This window comes from Geotrypetes seraphini, chromosome 7, assembly GCF_902459505.1.
Source record: "Geotrypetes seraphini chromosome 7, aGeoSer1.1, whole genome shotgun sequence".
Taxonomy (NCBI): Eukaryota; Metazoa; Chordata; class Amphibia; order Gymnophiona; family Dermophiidae; genus Geotrypetes; species Geotrypetes seraphini.
This window is the reverse complement of record NC_047090.1, coordinates 48,714,313-48,730,324: the sequence shown is the minus strand read 5'-3', so window position 1 is coordinate 48,730,324 and position 16,012 is coordinate 48,714,313. Positions and strand designations below refer to the sequence as shown.

The 16,012-nt window shown below is 42.8% G+C and overlaps 1 protein-coding gene across 6 annotated transcripts in view; it reads right to left on the bottom strand.

Moving 5' to 3' along the window:
- Positions 1-16,012, bottom strand: part of BCL2L13 (BCL2 like 13) — a 169,043-nt gene that overhangs the window by 144,288 nt on the left and 8,743 nt on the right. For 4 of the 6 annotated variants that reach the window (XM_033951700.1, XM_033951699.1, XM_033951698.1 and 1 more), the window contains exon 2: positions 10,922-11,087. The exons of 1 other annotated variant lie outside the window; for it this stretch is intronic. In XM_033951700.1, coding sequence (XP_033807591.1) covers positions 10,922-11,036 — 115 coding nt within the window. In that variant the 5' untranslated portion in view covers positions 11,037-11,087. Of the gene's footprint in view, positions 1-10,271; positions 10,521-10,921; positions 11,088-16,012 lie in introns of those variants that run through there. One more of the 6 variants, XM_033951702.1, reaches the window with a different exon arrangement.

Sequence of the window (16,012 nt, the reverse complement as noted above, 5' to 3'; positions counted from 1 at the left end):
CAGTTGATCAGTAACAAAAACATAATAAATTCTAGAAAAAGATTTATGAACATGTGAACAAAATGAAAATTCCTGATCATTAAAATGAAGAATACGCCATATATCTTTCAAATTACAAGATTGTACAAAATTATCTAACCCTAGAGATTTCATAATTCAACTAGGATATTTATCCATTAACAGATCCATAACAGCATTGAAATCCCCCGCTACCACTAGATTAGTAGTAGCTAGCGGTAAAATTAATTGTTGTAGAGATTTAAAGAACTCAACTTGATTCGAATTAGGGGTATATACATTAAAAAGCTTCACAGAAGTATTGCCCATGCTCATGTCAACATGCAACCATCTGCCTAGAGCACAGGTGTCAAAGTCGGTCCTCGAGGGCCAGAATCCAGTCGGGTTTTCAGGATTTCCCCAATGAATCTGCATGAGATCTATTTGCATGCACTGCTTTCAATGCATATTCATTGGGGAAATCCAGAAAACCCGACTGGATTCCGGCCCTCGAGGAGGGACTTTGACACTCCTGGCCTAGAGGATCTGCACCAATCATACTAAATACTGCAGAACATTTTTATTAACTAAAATTGCTACTCCAGCTTTCTTCCTTGTCGCAGGTGCATAAAAACAATGTTTCACCCAATTACCAGATAACTTCATAGATTCTGCTCCAGATAGGTGCGTCTCTTGCAGAAAACAAACATCTGCATTCTGCTGTTTAAGAAATAACAATGCTTTTTTCCTTTTAATCGGATGATTTAGGCCATTAACATTTAGGGAAAATTATAAAGATGAAAATATAATATCCATACATATCCAATCCAATAACATTCTATATTTCTTTTCCCTATACCCATAATCTAAATTATCCCCCCTCCCCCCCTCCAACCCCTCCCCTATCCCCCCATCCCACCCACCCTCAGCATAAATGCAAACTTCGAAACGCACATACAGACTGAATAAAAGAAAAAACTCCCTGCAGACTAAAACCCAAATAATTCTATTGATTTGCATAAACCTTTCATTATCAGAAAGAAAGTCAGAGAAAAAGAAAAAAATCATTAAATCTATATTCCCAACTCTCCTGTCTTCTTATAATTATATATCTAGAATCATTATAAGTATCTATAATTTTTTTTTCATTATTCTCCTATATAGAAGAACAAACCCGCACAATCAAGCAAAGAAAATAAATTAACCACATTACCAAATATATCTATCCAGCCCCTCTTTATACTTTACAAAAATAAACCCCCAAAAAAACAAAAGAAGTCAATATTACATTTTATTGCTTCCTGCATCCACCCACCTTATTACTTTTTCTTTTTTTTTCCCTTAAATGACAAATCACAATAAATCCCAGTATCAGAACATAAATCAAAAAATAAAAACTATTTTGCCCACTTAAGGACATAAGCTTAGAGCAGGGTGTCCAATGTCGGTCCTCGAGGGCCGCAGTCCAGTCGGATTTTCAGGATTTCCCCAATGAATATACATGAGGTCTATTTGCATGCACTGCTTTCATTGTATGCTAATAGATCTCATGCATATTCATTGGGGAAATCCTGAAAACCCGACTGGATTGCGGCCCTCGAGGACCGACATTGGACACCCCTGGCTTAGAGCATAAGAATAATAAACCTACAAATGACACTCAATTAGAACTCTGCTCTAAGGTAAAAGATATCCAAAAGCATTGGTTCATTTAAAACATATAAACTGAACTACAACTGTATTTAATCAGCTTTATCAATCAAATGATAACATAAAAATATCAGTTCCATTAAACTCCTTCAGAACGCAGCACTCCACATTAGTTTTCACAATATCTAGTTTAACTAATATCATAAATCTGTAGATTCCTCAGATAAAATTTTCATATTTCAAATGCATCCTGCAGTAGATTCATATTTACTTTTCTTTCTTTTATCAAAGTCCGATTGACTTATACTTGAATCCAAAAGCAGGTATAAACATATGGTATATACCAGAAAGCAGGTCGTATCATACAGACACCACTTCTGATTATAATTCAACATACCACAGTGAATTATACCCCCCCTTCTTGGAGAAATATTCCAACTCTTGACAGGATCTGTCTATCCACTCCACAATTACCATATTAACAATTCCTTATTAAAGAAACCATCTCAATCATCATTGCACTGTTAAACTTGTAAACAGCACTTGCAAATGATATTTATCCATAAACTAAAATCCACTTGCAAAGCAATTTACGAATCAGATCCATCGACAGAAATCCTTCTTCACATTTCCTGCTTCTCAAAAGGAAATGCATCCGACTCTCTCCACACGCACACTTCCAAGAGAGCTCCACCATTATGTATAGCGCCAACTTCCATATCGGCAGACCCTCTTCATTACATCCATGCACTCTGTAAATATCTTAAAGTCACTATATATGAGCATCAAGAATTTTATAACATAAGGAGATATGTCAAATTTTATGTTTGTCATCAATAATTTCTTAGTCGGGAAGAAGACTCTCCGAGCAAACTGAATTAGAGTCTTCATACATTTTAAATGGCCGCGAGGCCAACATGGAATGCTAGCCATAGAACCAAACTGAAACAATACCTAACAGAACATGACAGTTTCAAAAAATAATATATTTTCAAACTAATTTAAAAAAATACAAGATGCCACAAACAAATAAAAGAAAAAAGAAAATCAAATATATATTTCTCCTTCTCACTTTCAAGTATTCATTGGCATTTCACACTTGTCCAAAAATTCTTTTAACTTTCCTGCATCTTCAAAACTCATAGTTTTATGATCATATGTCACCCGCATAGTTGCCGGGTATACCAGTCCAAATCTGGCTCCCAATGCCCTTAACTGTGGGCGCATGTCAAGCAACTGTTTCCTTTTGTAAGCAGTCACTTTAGCAAAGTCTGGAACAATAAAAATCTTTGCATCTTGACATTTAAGATTTTTATTTTCCTTAGTTAAATTCAAGATTTCCGTTACCTGGTGATACCTGAGCACTTTAAAAATTAAGGGACGTGGGCCTTTTTGATTACTTAGCCTTTTCGTTGGAATCCTATGTGCTCTTTCCAATTCCAACGGAAATTTATTCTGAAGTGGCAGGATTTTTGGAAAAAAATTGATCAAAAAGTAATCGGATCATTTTTTTCTATCCCCTCCGGCAAACCAAGCACCCTCAAATTATTTCTCCTCTCACGGTTCGACAAATCTTCAATCTCCTTTTTTAATAATTCAATCTCCTTATGATTTTTCTTATACTGCAATGTTTCCACTTCGGTGCTTTCCACCCATTTCTCCAAACAATCCACTGCATTTAACCTTCTTGTCAAACCCACCACTTCTCCTTTAACTTCTTTTATGTCCTTTGAGTTTTCCATGACAATATTCCTTATGTTCTGTAATTCCCTCATAAGATCTTAATTATCCATTTCATCCGGCGGCAGCGGCACTAACAGAGGAGAAGTCGATTCAATTTTTGATCTTTTGACACTGCCTGAGCCGGCTCTCGCCGAAGAGAATTTATTCTACTTACCAGAAGCCATTCTTAATCAAAAATAACTTTCTTTACGCGACTTTCAACTAAATTTAACCACCTAATATTTCAATAGTTAGCCTGACTTTACAGAGCAATTCAATTACAGTGTCATCACCGTTCGCCTCGAAGCCACACACCCCTCTTAATTTAATTATTTATATACCATTTACATCCTAAGTGGCTTACATTCAGGTACTTTATCATATTTCCCTATCTGTCCTGGTGGACTCAAACTCTATGTAGTGTACCTGGGGCAATGAGGGGATTAAGTGACTTGCCCAGAATTACAAGGAGCAGTGCGGGATTTGAACCTACAGCCTAATGGTGCTGAGGCTGTAGCTCCAATCCCTGCGCCACACACTCCTACAATGTCACAATAGTCTGAATAAAAAGTGTTCACTGTGTTCCACCCTCTTCAGACTGCTCTATAAAGTAGATCTGTACTTACTAGTTTTTGATTAAAAAGAAAAACACAAAATTCACAGAGAGATCTTAAATGCTCTGTATCATCACTACTAGTCCTCCATAAGCTTGGTTCTTTGCTCAGTGTTATACTTTTAATCTGTATTTCCTTAGCAACAGCAGCAGATGAATCCAGAGACTAGTGGGATAGCACACATCTACCAGCAGGTGAAGATAGAACCGATTAACAGGTGCACCTATTGGATGGAATGTTCCTTGTACCTTCAGTATCAACTATCTCCAGCAGGTGGATGATCGCTATTTCACTAGCTCCTGGCTTTTGCTGTACAATTCCAATTTTTATTCTTGAGGCACCTGTTGAGTGTTTCTCTTTTCAGAGAGATAGGGGTGTCTGGCTGAGCGGTGCCATCTTTAGGAGTTACACCTCGCCCCCCCCCCCCCCCATACCAGGTCCCAGCTCCACCCTCCCCTCCAGTGGATTGAGGGGGTTTGGTTGGTACTCTTTTTTTTAAAGGGAAAGAAGAAAAATTAAAGAGTCCAACATTTGTTTAGCTGGGCTATACTTTTGTGTCAGCTTACAACTGCCACCATAACAAGTGTTCCTGCCTCGGTCGGGTAAGCAGACTCTCTTTACTTTTCTGTGGTAATTTAATTCCGTTGGCTTTAGCAGTGGGAAGCGCCAAACACCATCAGGGTTGTGTGTGGCCAGCTGCATGGACGCTGCGGTGGAGGAGACCCAACATGGCGCCAGGCAAGTCAATGAGCAGTAGTGGCTCGTGGCCGGTAGGGGGCGATGCCTATGGGATGGTAATGGAATGGACGTCAGGACATGATAGTGCAGTATCTTGTGGAGTTTTTCTACAAAAAATGCCTGCTTTTCGTATGATTCTGGGTAACTCTAGTTAGATACAAGCATATGTGTTAGTTAAGGCCACACCCAATAGAAATGTACGAAAAGTTGGTGAATAAAAATCTGAATATGGATGTAGCCAAGGCCAGAAAAACACACTACAGATTAATATTAAGGAAAGGCATAATAATATTCTTTTTATGTACTTTGCTATTAAGCTAGATCATAGAGGAAATCAGGATATACATGAACTCCATCTCTGTTTTTCTATGTCTTTTGCTTGGCTTTACTTCATTTTGTGTTCAGCCTATATCCCTAGTCTTTGTTCAGGTTTTACCGCTTTTAGCCTCGTGGTTCTAATTAATACCAGATGTGCCTTAGGCTGGTTAGGAAGAGCATATTAGATTACGTATCCCAATCTGAGATACAACATGCATTAAATTTGAATGAAATACATGGATGGATTAATGAAGGGGCCCCAAGCGAGTGCTGGATGGATGTGAAAGAGTGTACTTAATTTCTAATATTGTATATATTTTAAACTTGAAGGAACACTAAGGAAAAATCCTAAGGTAACATCTGGGAATAATTAGGAACTGCTGTTCCAGTCTCCAGCATAGGAAGGTTTCTGAATCTGTATGCCAGTGAAATTTGAAGCTGTCAGCTCTGAGAGAAAGGGGAAAACAGCCCCTCCTTTTCCTCTGAGGCTGACAAGTTTTCAGCACTTTTTAATATAGGTTTTCTTGACACAAATAAGCAGTTTCAGATAACATTTCTTTGGCTATGTTATAAAATGTTTATGTATATTCAGAAATGAATGTAAACAAAAAATTATGATTTCTGGAACTTTTATTCCATGATAAAAAGAAGGTCTTTGTCTAAATTTAAGTACAGCCTCTTTTAGTTGATTGGCTGATGGCCAATGATGTCAAACTGGACTAAAGGTATATATTGGGGAGCTTCGAAGTATCGGGTTGAGATCGTTATCAGAAGGCCAGCATTTTGGCAACTATAACGACCTCCCGCTAACGCAACTAGCCTTTTGAGGTCCTTGATGGAAAAAAAACCCCAATAAATAATTATTTTGGTAAACCTTGCGTTATGCGTCATTTCCATATATTTGTTATTTTGCACACCTCGAGTGAAAGCTAGCAGCTTAATTGGCAACTTCAGCTTTATGAGTGCGCTGGCATCCAATTACCCATGCTCAGTCAGCTGTTTCCCGTGCAGATGAAGCGTGGCTGTGCTCACCTTCTCTCTCGCCAATGCCGACTTCGGCTCCAATCGCGTCGCAAGTTGTCAGAAGTCAAAATTCCATGCTTGGGCTTCCTTCTCCGTTAGTAAATGCTGCATCAGTAGGAAAGCCGGCTACTCATTTTTCCCCGGAGTTTGTGGTTCTCTTACACCAGGACTTTCTCTTGCAGGCCAATCAGTCTGGGCAACCTGAGAATGCTTCTTTAGCAAGTGCTGCTCAAACCTCGGGTTGTCAGCCTCATTTGGATATTCAGGCATCTAAACGACATAGGGTGGTCTCCACAGATGGTGGAGACCCTCAGTCGGTTACCAATCTTTCCCTAGCTCTCTCGAGTTCTTTGGAGGAGGGAGAGGTAGCAGATTTGGATGTGGGTGAAGCGCTTGTTGGGGAAGCAGATGATCCCACAGCTCTGCGGTTTTTCCACAGAGAAGAATTGGCATCATTTATTTCTAAGGTGTTACAGGGTCTGAATATTTCGCAGGTGTACCTACAGGTGGCGGGAACTGCAAACCCTCTTATGGCTGGCACAAGAAAGCCTCCTAAAGCATTTCATGTCCACGAGGCCATGCAGGAGCTTATTGCTGCCCAGTAGGACACGCTGGAAGCGGGTCTTCGAATGGCAAAGGCCATGCGGCAGTTGTATCCCATAGCACAGGATGAGCTGGAGAGTTTTAAACTCCCAAGAGTGGACACTTTGGTGGCTGTTACCAAAAAGGCTACCATGCCAGTCAAGGGGAAGGGGGGGAGGGGGGCCCTGAAAGACACCCAGGATAGGAAGATCGAATCTTCGCTGAGGTAGCAGCTGTGACCTTGCAGATGGCGGTATGCAGCTATGTGGCTCGTGCTTGTTTGTAGCGGGTTCAACAAATGGCAGATGGCATATTGGAGTCAAGGGTTCCTCTTCCTTCTTAGTTTTCGGATGTAGAGAAGGGCTTAGCGTATTTGGCGGATGCCTTAAATCAGGGGTGTCAAAGTCCCTCCTCGAGGGCCGCAATCCAGTCGGGTTTTCAGGATTTCCCCAATGAATATGCATGAGATCTATGTGCATGCACTGCTTTCAATGCATATTCATTGGGGAAATTCTGAAAACCCGACTGGATTGCGGCCCTCGAGGACCGACTTCGACACCTGTGCCTTAAATGATATCGTCCAGGTGTTGGCTAAGCAGATGTTGCTCTTGGCGGTTTCTCGCAGATTGTTATGGTTGCACCATTGGGTGGCAGATGCAGCTTCCAAGCTACGTCTAGTACACCTTCCTTTTAAGGGTTGGCTGTTTGGTGAAGATTTGGACAAGTTGGTGAAGGATTTCGGAGATTCAAAATCTCAGAGGTTACCGGAAGATAAGCCTAAGGGATCTGTGAAGGCCTTGTCTTCCCGGGCATGTTTCTGAGACACAAAGCGGTATAGATCAAGTAGATACTCTTTCTCTCCCTCTTACGGTTTGAATTTCATTTCCAAACTTAGGTATCAACAGAAAAATTTATTTCGTCCTCCAAAACCAGTGGCCGCTCAGGCAGCCTGTACCCCAGCCTTGCATAATACCCGGTCTTGGCTCCCTCCACCGTGCCGATAAAGGGACGAGCTGCCTTCCTATCTGGTGGCGTGGGCCAAGATAACATCCAATCAGAAGGTATTGGACATTATTTGAGAAGGTTACAAATTAGAATTCTCCTCTCCCGTCGCAGATTCTTTCTTGGTATCCCTGTGCGCAGGGCTGACCAAGTGGGAGTCAGTGCAAACCACCCTTCAGGTTCTTCTGGAGCTCGGGGCGGTGGTTTCAGTTCCTCCGGAACAAAGAGGTCAGGGCAGATATTCCATTTACTTCATAGTACCCAAGAAAGGGGGATTGGTAAGGCCGGTGCTGGATCTCAAATGGGTCATTCAGTTTCTCAATGTCAGATATTTCAGGATGGAAACTGTGAGATCTGTCATTGCAGTGGTTCAGCCGGGAGAGTTCCTTGCAGCGCTCGAGCTCAAAGAGGCCTTCTTACATATTCCCATCTGGCCACCATATCAGCGGTATCTTCGCTTTGCCGTGCTAGGATAACACTTTCAGTGTCTCAGGACTACACTTGTCACCTGCAGTGATCTCCTCATGCATCTGGCCAATCTGTTCAAGGGTATGCCGCTAGCCTCGCCAGATTGGATCATAGTAACCGCAGATGCCAGTCTGTTAGGCTGGGGGGCTCAGTGCCTTCAGTCGTCAGTGCAGGGGGTCTGGTCTCCAGAGGAGGCTCATTGGTCGATCAACCTTTTAAAGTTGAGGGCGATCCGACTGGCGCTTCAGGCATTTCAGGCCATGATACAGGGTTGACCAACAAAGATCTTTTCCGACAGTGTCACAGTGGTGGTATATCAACAGACAGGGGGGTACGCAAAGACCCCCAGTTGGCAAGCGAGGCGATGCTTCTACTTTGATGGACGGAATCTCATCTTTCTGTTCTGTCAGCGGCTCACATTATGGGAAAGGAAAACATTCAGGCAGACTTCCTCAGCAGAAACCTGCTCGATACCGAAGAATGGGAACTGCCCTCTCAGGCGTTCGACCTAATTGCTCAGAGGTGAGGTCTTCCGGAGACAGACCTCATTGCATTGTCTCAAAATGCGAAGCTTCCTCGGTTCTTCAGCAGGCACAGGGAGTGGGAGTCAGAAGGGATGGACATGTTGGCTCTTTCATGGCCTCTGTGTCATCTTCTTTATGCGTTTCCTCCTTGGCCGATGACAGGTCGGGTATTACATCGCATAGCTTGCTTTCAGAGTACGGTTATCCTGGTGGCTCCGGATTGGCCGTGCTGTCCATGGTATGCAGATCTGATGGGTCTTTCGGTGGGTGAGCCGTTGCAGTTCCTGGTGACTCCAGATTTGCTCATGCAGGGTACAATCAGCATGAAAAATCTGTCCCATTTTGGTCTCACAGCCTGGCTCTTGAAAAGTTGCAGCTGAGGCGCAAGGGATATATTCAGAACAGGTTATTTCTACTCTTCTCCAGACAAAAAAAAAAAAAAAAAGATCTATGTCCGCATCTTATGCGAGAGTTTGGAGGGTTTTCAATACTTGGTGTTCTTCTCAGGGTATTTCTCCCTTCCAGGCTTCTCTTTCTCGTATTCTTTCCTTTTTAAAGAATGGAGTGGCCAAGGGCTTGGTGTATAATTCCCCTGTTACAGGTCTCTCACTCTTCCCTTGCTTCTCAGCCTGATATTGTTCAGTTTCTGAAAGGAGTTCATCCATCTGTTAAAAAGCCCTGTCCTGACTGAAGTCTTAAGTTGGTGCTTGGAGGGTTACAGAAGGAACCGTTTGAACCTTTGTCTATTGCAACTCTTAAGGATGTAACAATGAAAATGGTGTTTCTTGTGGCCATGGTGGGTTTCTGAGTTGCAGGCATTTTCCTGCAGGAACCTTTTTGGGAATTACAGATTCTGGGGTGTCAGTTTAGACCAGTGGTTCCCAACCCTGTCCTAGAGGACCGCCAGGCCAATCGGGTTTTCAGGCTAGCCCTAATGAATATGCATGGAGCAAATTTGCATGGCTGTCCCTTCCATTATATGTAAATCTCTCTCATGCATATTCATTAGGGCTAGCCTGAAAACCCGATTGGCCTGGCGGTCCTCCAGGACAGGGTTGGGAACCACTGCTTTAGACCATTCCATCATTTCTTCCAAAGGTGGTATCTTCCTTTCATGCCTTCTGGGAAGAGGACTGAGGGGTGTGTTTCTCTTCCCTCCGTTAGCTTAATGTGTGTAGGATGCTTGTGCACTATCTGCAGGTTTCTAATGATTTTAGACGTTCGGATCACCTCTTTTTCTTATTTGCAGGACACAACAAGGGTATGGCAGTGTCCAAAACTTTCATCGCCCGTTGGGTCTGGGAGGCAGTTACTTCCGCTTACTTGATGTCAGGGAGGCGATGCTGCAAGATCTTCATGCCCATTCAACCAGAGTGATGGCTACTTCATGGGCTGAATCCAGGGGTTTTTCCTTGGAGGACATTTGTCATGCGGCTACTTGGTCTTCCAAGAATATCTTCTCTAAGCATTATCGATTGGATATGGCGGCGCATGCGGAGGCTGCCTTTGGTGCTTTGGTCATTGCGGAGATGCTGTTTGCTTCCCACCCAGATTGAGGATTACTTTGCTACATTCCACTAGTCTCTGGATTCATCTGCTGCTGTTGTTAAAGAAGGAAAAATTATGTTCTTACCTGTTAATTTTCTTTCCTTTAGACACAGCAGATGAATCCAGAGCCTCACCCTTTCTGGATATTTGCTGTCAGTTTCCATATCGGGAATTTCAACGGTTAGATTATAGTTGGTAGTTGTATTCTGTGTTGTTCAATTTGCATTTTTGGGAAAAAAGTTTTTTTCGTGCTGCGACTGTGCCTGGTTCTGGAAGCTTGGGCAAGGAGCAATACTGAAGGTACAGGGAACATTCCATCCAAGAGGTACACCTGTTAATCAGTTCTATCTCCGCCTGCTGGTAGATGTATGCTATCCCACTAGTCTCTGGATTCATCTGCTGCATCTAAAGGAAAGAAAATGAACAGGTAAGAACATCATTTTCCATTTTTGCAAATCTGATAATGTTCAAAGGCCATTTTGATTCTTTTTTTAAGAAGTTTGTAATTTTTGATTTTATGGTTTCATGTTTGTAACTAAGAGCATTATTTACAGTATATTGTTAATTGCCCAATACTTTTGAAGGGAGGTATATCAAATCAACAAATCACTCATTAGCAAAAATAAACTTTTTGGAGGGAGTGAGGGGTTTAAATCTGAAGCAATTTACTTAGACACAAACATAAATGTGGCTGTCCTTTCACTATTAACCCTAAACACTACAGACTAGACTTACCCTGAACTGCTAGAGAATGCTCTTCCGTCTTCTCTACCATAATTGCAAGATAACTGAGAATGACATATTTTGTTTCATAGTGAAATCCTTCAGGCACTGTAACAGAGGCCGCCATTGTGTTAATCTGAAGTGCTCCACAGGAATAAAGTGCAGCCAAGATCAAAGACTGAAAAAAAATAAGAAACTAATTTTACTGGCCAATAAATGTCAAGATCTTTCATAGAAATAAAATGCAACATACACAGATGAATTGATCAAAGTACTCAACAACAAAGCTTGAGTACTTTTCCACAAAACATATTAATTTTTGTGATATCCAACTGCACATCAAAACACTACACATATTGAGAAAAGGAAAGAAAATGAACTGTTGATAGCAATCCTACAGTAATCCAAGACTGGCTTTTCCTTGGACTGCCATCCATGCTCTCACACAAAATAAATCTACAGCACACCTAAAAATACTGGGACACTTGAAGAATCCGTGGTAGCTACCATCAACCCCGTGCTCCTTAACTCTCTTCCACCAATATACACGCTCATTTCACATTCTCCAGAGACTTGCTGCTGACACTGTCTCCAGAACTGTTATATTTCTTGCACTACCTTGTGGCTGTCAGCATGATCTGCAAAATCCCTAAACACTAGTGCAGAAGTTCAGGCACTATGCAGCTCAAACAAAGGGCTGTATGGTACTGTCTGAAAACAACACCGCTGTTCCAGAAGCAGTGCTTGTCACCTATGTGTTTTATTGTTTGCATTTCTTACTCTTTTGTGGGAGTATTTATTGTCGATTGTGTATGTATTTTTGTTGCAATTTTACAGTTTTGTATGTAAGTTTGTAACTCGCTCTGGGTAAGGGCGGCACATAAATAAACAAACAATCCCTGCCATGACGAGCTTGAGGCACACTTCATCATCCATGCCTGAAATCTGACAGACTCTGGTGTGAAAGGCGAGTGCCATGAAAGAGGTCACTGATGCTGTTTTAATTCTCAAGGCTAATGACTCAAACTGACATTTTAGAACTACATCTACCCTCAGTCCTGCGCATCCTTAAAGACCACACACCCCTCACTAGGTAGGGTAGTATGCTTGGTAACCTGAGCTACTAGCGAGTCCACCTTAGGTTGGATGAACAACTGCTGAAATTCAGGAGTCATTGGATACAATCTCATCATTGTCTTAGCCCTCCTTAAGGAACTCTCCAGGACCTCTCGATACTCCAACATTAAAGCAGTAAGATCTGGATGTGAGGGGAAAACGAAGTCCGAGTATGTGAAGCACTCGTAATCGAGCACTGAGCAGCCGTAATCTGTGAGGATTCCAAGTTTAACTCCCACAGTGACTCTGGAATAAGCTTCAGCCAGTAGCGTACTAAGGGGGGGGCGGTCCGCCCTGGGTGCAAGCCCTGAGGGGGTGCTCCCGGCCTTGCCATTCAGTCCCCCCACCCCCGAAGGACCGCTCGCCCCCCTAGCTTCCCTGCACCACCTATGAAGCAGCCCACAGAGGGATCACGATGTCAACGATCCCTGAGCTGCTTCGGTGCTGCTTTCTGCGCCGCGGTCCCACCCCTCCTCTGACGGTTTTTAGAGTCTCCCTGCTTCATCCGCTCCTTCTCCTGCGCGGGCCACCGGAGCAGAGAGGACTGGGCAGAGGGGGCTGCCAGCCGGGGCCGGCGGAGAGGAGCTAGGCGGCTGGAGGAGTAGCAGCAGCCGCTGCCGATTGCAGCCTCCGTCCCGCCTTCGCCTCCCTGGATTTGCTAGAGCGGCCTGCAAGGTTCGCTACAGTGGCTGGCGAACCTCAGCAGGCCGCTTTGAAGAGGACCGGCAGTGGGAGGGAGGAGTCTCTGGCACACGCGCTAGCGCAGGCGCCATGAGCACTGGCACAGAAGCACAGCTCACGTCACCAGGACTCACGGATTTTCGACAGCGCATGCGCGCTTAGCCTTTTATTATTATGGATGGGGGAAGTGTCTGCTTGCCCTGGATCGGTGGAATGGAATGTTGCTACTCTTTAGGTTTTGACCAGGTACTAGTGACCTGGATTGGTTACCATGAGAATGGGCTACTGGGCATGATGGACCATTGGTCTGACCCAGTTAGGCTATTTTTATGTTATGTTCTCATCTGTAGGGGCCTTTGTTTTCACTTCTTATTTTAATGTATTTTTTTTCTGGGAACTTATCAGTGTTTTTTTAGAATGGAAACAAAAATGGAAGAGAATTAATGTGTGTGGAATGGGGGGGTTACTAATTTCTTCAGCTAAATAATTAAATCCACTTCAACCACACATAGGAGAACTCACGCACCATTCACACACCCTCCAACCAAAATCGTCAAAAGAAAAAAAACTGTTCGACAACCTCCTAACACTGGACCCCCAACTCTATAACCTATTGACCTCGACCACAAACTACAAAACCTTCAAAAAAGAAATAAAAACCCTTCTATTCAAAAAACACATAAAACCGAACTAACACAATCAGAACTGTCCCAAGCATCACCTGCAACTACTCCATATGTACTTCTGATGTCATGGCAATTCAGACATAATTTATGTTATGTTTGGATTAATGGTTACATATATGAGGTTCAATAAAAGAAAATTTTCAGTGCCTGTTTCTATTATGACCATTTATTTTTCATGGTTATTACAAAAAATATTTTTTTACATGGGGAGTGTCAAAAAATGATGGGCCCCGGGTGCCATATACCCTACGCCACTGGCTTCAGCAATGCAGACGCTTTAAAGAGGAAACTGTCTTGTCCTTCCCCCGCTCAAGGGTAACTACAGTCTCCTGAACTCCAGCCTCCAACTGAGCCCCTGAATCCCACACAGGAGTAACAATTCACTCTGGGGCAGTAGAGGCATAGAATCTGACTTCCAGTCACCCCCAGTCATTATCTGACTGGTCCTCTGGCTACTGCTCAGGATTCTCTGCTGGGGAAAGTGTGCACTTGGAGAGACCAAGTCCCCCTTGTGTAGTCCTCATCAGTCCATCAGCCGATGTAGGAGATCCCTGCTAATTTAAATAGGCTTTCCACATTAAGCTGACAAAATATATGGTAAAACCCAGACCAAGGAACCCAGAAGCATTCTTCAGGGTCCCACTTTGCCTTCTCATAGGCTCCACAGGGTCCATACACCTATGCTTCACCCGGTTTCCTAACAAAGGCTCTGGAGGGGTTCTTTACCTGGACCAAGAAATCTACAGCGATCCCCCAGCCCCGTGGCACATGACGCACAGCCGCTGTTAGTTTAGCCAACCATCACCAATCTGGCATAATATAAGAATACCTTCAACAGAGGAGTCCATCCCTAGTGATTTTAAGCCAAAACGAGGAATTTTGAGGCAGATGGAGGCTTTTTAAACAAAACTGGGAAATCCAAGATGGCCACTGCAGCAGCATGGTCACACAAAAAACAGCCCAGTAAAACCCACTAAAGCGTCAAAAAAATCTGGTAAGGGGTGTATGGAGGTGGGGGACCCTAAATACATCCCTAGGAACGTTGAAAACCTACAAATTTATAAACCCTGCCCATTAATTTTCCATAGACCACAATAGGCAGTACTCATATCTGTCTCTGCTGGTGATAGCCTGCTTCTGTTCTCAGAGAAACTGGAAGTAGATAAGACACTGACTGAATCCGCCAGACCAAGTTCACAAAGCAGTGCTTCGTGGGATCTTTGAGCTGCCAGTCAGACTAAAGCCTGACCAAGGCCTCAACCCTCACATATCCAGTTTTGAGGGGAGCAGACCCTGAGTTGCTGCACGAGTCTCAATGCAGACTGGCCGGACAGGAACCCTGAGAGTTACCGTACTTTAAGCCTGCTTCTTCTCCCAGGCAGAACTGTCCCAGGGTCACTGGGGACCCCTCTAGCACTTTAAAAAGCCTTAAAATTTGGTAAAACCCAAAAAATAATAAAACGTTATCAGAATCAAAACCTTCTGAACTCATTTTCAGAAGGAAAACTGAAGAAGGCTTTGCAGTCACTGGAGAAGGAGGTGCTGAAGAATGTAAATTTCATCCTTCTGCAATACAACACACAAGAACAAACTCTGCAACAGAAACATAAAAAAGCTACCATATTCTGAAATCCCTACAGCAAACAATTACGTGAGAAACAAAGCCCACATAATAAACGATTGGATACTACAAACAAAACCTGATCTCCTGTTTCTGACAGAAACATGGATGATCTCTGACACCGACACTATCATGAAAGAAATCCTACCTCTGGGATACAAAATTATCCCACTATCAAGAAAATGGAAAAAAGGAGGAGGACTAGCGATCATCTTAAAAGATCACTTTGACTACATCAAGATCGATTCCAAATCCTCAGACAACCTTGAAATACTAACTTGCAAAATCACTAACGCACAGTTAGAAGAATCACTAATCACTACTCTATTCTATATCCCACCCAAAAAATGGTCAAGTGCAAAAGAGGAATTCGGCGAATTCCTTACCTTATCTAACCTAAAAGGCACATACAACTTGCTTCTGGGAGACATAAACACCCACCTAGAACAAAAGACAAAACCAGAAACAACAGAAATCGCCAACCTCCTAAAGTCACTAGACTTCCTAAACCCAGACACAGAAATAACCCACGAAAAGGGTCACAAACTAGACTTAATCACCTTCTCCCACAAAGAAATTATAGCCCCCATAATACAATATCACTCCAGACCCTGGGAAAAATGTATCTGGTCAGACCACTACATTGGCAAGTTCAACCTACACTGGCTAAAAAAGAATACACAACAAAAAAAACAAAAACGCCAACACAAACACAGTAACCGGCCGAGGCATCATCAACCAAACCGAATTCTGGACCCACTACGAGTTACAGCCCATAATCAATGAAACTCAGGACTTCCCCACAAAATGGGAAACTTACAGCAAGGAACTCTTAGACCAAATAGCACCATATAAAACATACAAAAAGAAAAATAGACCACCAAATGAATGGTTTGACTGTGAACTCCTAACCACAAAACAAGAACTAAGAAAATTAGAAAGAATCTGGCAAAAAACAAACAATGAATCAGACAAGTCAAACTGGAAACAAAAAATGAA